The 4,304-nt window shown below is 44.6% G+C and overlaps 1 protein-coding gene across 1 annotated transcript; it reads right to left on the bottom strand.

Moving 5' to 3' along the window:
* Positions 1-293: 293 nt before the first annotated feature.
* On the bottom strand, positions 294-2,097 carry LOC127602105 (homeobox protein Nkx-2.5-like). The gene is made up of 3 exons (XM_052067957.1): positions 1,646-2,097; positions 523-770; positions 294-338 (listed from the first exon to the last, which is right to left on the bottom strand). Exons 1-3 carry the CDS (start codon positions 1,818-1,820, stop codon positions 294-296), a joined length of 468 nt encoding a protein of 155 aa, XP_051923917.1. The 5' UTR covers positions 1,821-2,097.
* Positions 2,098-4,304: the final 2,207 nt, after the last annotated feature.

Here is a 4,304-nt window from a genome sequence, read left to right as displayed (position 1 = left end):
TGGATAATGTATAACTGACTGCCTGCCTGACTAACAGTGTGTTAAAATAACAACACAAATGACAAGTGAAATAGGAAATTCTCCTTTTATTGCAGACATTAAATAAAAAAAAAACAACTAATAACATACAAAAAGGGTTTTATCGAGGTGTCATTTCTGAAAACAGTCTCTCACATTTTCAAAACAAAACGGACACTGAAATCAGTGCAAATGATCTTTCCTTCTGTACAAACGTCACATATTACAGATTTACAACAAGGATTTGCTTTGAAATCTTTATTTTGAGCGCCTTGTCAGCAGCCTCTGAGAGTGTCCAGTGCACACGTGTAGGCCCCCCTCTGCATTATTGACATCAACAGACACACTGTGATAACTCCAACCGCACACACCACCGTTACCGTAGCCAAGCATGCCATTATAATGTCCAAAAGTTGGATTCCAAGCAGGGGGGAGGAGGGAGGTCGCCCCCCCGCACAGCCTCCCGTCCTGGACCAGGACTGGCACAGGCACCCTCCTGGGTACCAGCTCCAAACTCCTGTCCTGACATTGCCGCTTGCACTTGTACCTGCGGTTCTGGAACCAGATTTTGATCTGGGTGGACGTGAGCTTGATGACCAGGGACAACTGCTCCCTCTCTGCCGCCGACAGGTAGCGCTGCCGGTGGAAGCGACGCTCCAGCTCGCTCACCTGAGCCCGGGAGAAGAGCACGCGTGGCCTCCTGCGAGAGCCCGCGCCTCTTTCGGAGCCGCCCTTGCTATCGATACGTGTGTCTGTTGAAACACAGCAATTACAAAAGGCAATTACAATGTTAGCAATGCAACACACTTTTTGAATTGAACACCTTTTTTTTTAAACATATCTATGAAAGAAAGAGCTAAATATATACTGTATAGAAATTGCGTTTTGCTGTTTTTGGTTTCATTAAAATGATGCAAGACAATCGTAAAAAAAAATACCATCAATAAATTACACAGGGCAAAAAAAGATGCATAAAATGCATAAAATACACTCTGCAATGTACTAATTTTATCTGACATTGATTCCAGGAAAATAAGTGTTGAAACTGACTGGTGATTGTGCAATGCAAATACATTTAAGTTATTCAAGATTTTTAGACTGTATTGAAGCCAGGAAGTGTCATTTATGCTATTACAAAAGCTCACAGACTTATAAAAAAAAGTTTTGTCTTAATTCAATTTTTTATCGTGTCAGTGCCAACTTAATGTACAAAAACTATTGTCAGCAGTGACGTGTGAATATCAGCGTTGGCTTATGACTCTCTAAATTGGCACAGTTCAACAGAATTCATCAACTTGTACAAGAATAATTCATTGAAAGCCATGTCACAAATTCTGCTGAAGCTGACAATGTTACGTTTTAAGACTGGATCATAATCGTTTTTTTTCGTTTTACATTTTGATAACGATGTGTAACCATGTGCATTCATTTACAATCGAAACCACTATTGACATGCTCTATATCTATTTATGTACACTAAATGTCCCTTCTATGTATTTTGAACACATTCGGTCATATTGCCATCATTATATAGAACGACTAAAAAAGATTTAAAGGACTACGGCAGGTCGTGTTCCATCAATCGAGGTCAGTTAGCAGAGGTGCAACTGGTCATTCATTATCTTACCAACTTTCTTCAACTCGTTGTCCACCTCTGCTTGGTGTGCGAGACGCTTTTTTTGCATGTTGCGGTCACGCACTGGAGCAAGTTGCTCAGACTCCAAAACTTGATTTTCATAGCCACGCTGCTGCTTCAAAATATCCTCGACTGAAAACGGTGTCGACGCGCCAGGATGCGTCATCCCTCTTTTGTTGGATCTTGCAATTTTCTTCTTGCTCCTTTTGTGCTCGATGCCGCCTGACCCCCTGACACTGAGTTGCAAAGTGGTCGCCCGTGCAGCTTTAAATGCATGCTAGGGGGAAAACAAGAGATGTCCTCTGTCATACCTTCCCCCCCCCCCCCCCCCCCCCCACCAACCCGAAAAAGAAGCCAACAGACAGGCCACACGCTCTGATCTCCCGCCGAATGCTTCTCACCTTACACCTGAACACAGCCCACTCGGAAGACTCGAGTGAGTGGGGGGGTGCCGGGTACGATAATTGACATATAAGTGGGCTCATTGGCATCTGACAGGCAGTGAGAGCCTGATGTCAGAAGCATTTGTCTGCCATCAGTTGCTCATCACGAGAAAGCGAATTCAGTCGGACACGTCATTGGGTCCTCCTGTTCATTCTGATGAAAATGCTCGATTTTTATTTGATGCTGCCAGAGAGGTTTTGTATATTAAATATAAATAACTACATTTTAAACAGCTATCAGCTGATTGTACACCATTGTGAACTGCAACCGCAGGAATTAACATTGTGAAATTAAACTCGGACAAAGTTGGTAATTGTATTTCAGTTTGGAGAGTAAAAAATGTATTAAAAGCACGCTTGAACGTGTAAACGGTGCCAAAAGTACTGAAATCGATTTCTTGGTCTGTTCTTTCCTTGAGATTCGGGTGCGACCAATCATTGGCGGCTGCTTTCACCAGCCAATTTTAGCTCTTTTAAAGTGGGCAAAAATTGGGCAATTTGAGCACAAACGCTGGAGCATCACATGCAGAGAGATAATATATTGATCCTCGCATGCATATATTCTTTATCCTCTGTGAAAAAAAGTAACGTTACATCATCTCTGAGTCACAGTATCTGTAAAGTACTATATAGTACTACACTGCCTCCCAGTGGCTATAAGAAGCAGCAGAGTGAAGTGAATTGCTGCAGCAAATCATGATGCACAAACTATTATCCATTTTCTGAACCACTTTCTCCTCACAAGCGTCACAGCGGGGTGCTGGAGCCTATCCCAGCTGTCTTCGGGCAGTCAGTAACCCTGAATCGGTTGACAGCCAATCGCAGGGTGCACAGAGACAAACAACCATCCGCGCTCACACTCACACCTCGGGACAATTTAGAGCAAAGGTGTCAAACTCAGGTCCTGGAGGGCCACTGTCTCCCTGGTGCAACACACCTGATTCAAATGAACAGGTTCAATGTCAGGCTTCCGCAGAGCTTGCTGATGATCTGATCATTTGAATCAGGTGTGTTGCAACAGCGAGACTTGGAAAACATGCAGGGCAGCGGCCCTCCAGGACCTGAGTTTGACACCTATGATTTAGAGTGTTCCATTAACCTGCCATGAATGTTTTTGGAATGTGGGAGGAAATCAGAGTACCCGAAGAAAACCCACGCAGGCCTGGGGAGAACATGCCAACTCTACACAGGAAGGCCGGAGGTGGGATTGAACACACAACCTCTGCATTGCGAGGTCGACCGCGCAAACCACTGGGTCACCGGGCCGCTACCTACATTATTTACATTCAGTTTAATTCTTATTGCTTTCCATTTTATTGTAACGGACAATATTACAGAGGGTTAACGCATGTATCTGAAGGAACTATGTACCTCCGAGTGTCACTACTTGTATTCCTTTTGGTTAAAAAAAAAGGAAAGTTATCCAAGAAAGTCTCTTAAATCGTAAAGTTGTTTTAGGCAGAGTGGAGGTAGTTTGGCGGGGGGGGGGGGGGGGGGGGGGGTGTCACTAATGAGCGCGCGCGTCCCAGGAGGTTGGAGGCACGGTTGGGTGGGATGGAGGTGGGGGTATTGTTGATTTTAGAGTGACGTCTTAGGTGATGTTGACCAGCTTTGCCATCCACATTGTTGTGCAGACACGTTATTAGTGTCGTCCGAGGCCACAACAAACAGAAACACGACACCTCATGTTGTGGAAGTGAGAGACGGCGGCGCCAGCCTGCAATGCGTGGCTGACGACGACGTGCGCGCACACACACACGCACGCATGCACGCGCGCGCGCAGGCGGGTAGTGAATCCTCGTTTTAAGTCAATGCAATGACAACACCTAAAACTTCGAGGGCCACCCCTGGCAATATTTAAACCTGACGATGCAAGTTGAGAACTTCTTTTTTGAATCAAAGTAGCAGTTCTGTATTGTTATACTCTTAACGGAACCTCTTTTGACATCCTTATAATTGGCGGTGTGATTCTGCTCTCTTCATGTTCAGGGGGTGCAACCTGCGTTTCTCCACTAGGTGTCTCTGTCACACCAATTTAGGCCCCTTCATGCAGCAAAGTGTAAAGTAAGTGAAACGTCATTGCTCGTGTCGCTTTTTGTATCATGTCACACTAAGTTACATGTTTTTTTTCCATCACATCCAAATGCTTTATTAAACAAATGTACACACACAAATGGCCATTCAGTAGCCATCACCAATTCCTGAAA

Source organism: Hippocampus zosterae, chromosome 6 (assembly GCF_025434085.1).
Source record: "Hippocampus zosterae strain Florida chromosome 6, ASM2543408v3, whole genome shotgun sequence".
Lineage (NCBI taxonomy): Eukaryota > Metazoa > Chordata > Actinopteri > Syngnathiformes > Syngnathidae > Hippocampus > Hippocampus zosterae.
Note: the sequence above shows the minus strand (reverse complement) of the source record. Positions and strands in the feature narration are given on the sequence as shown.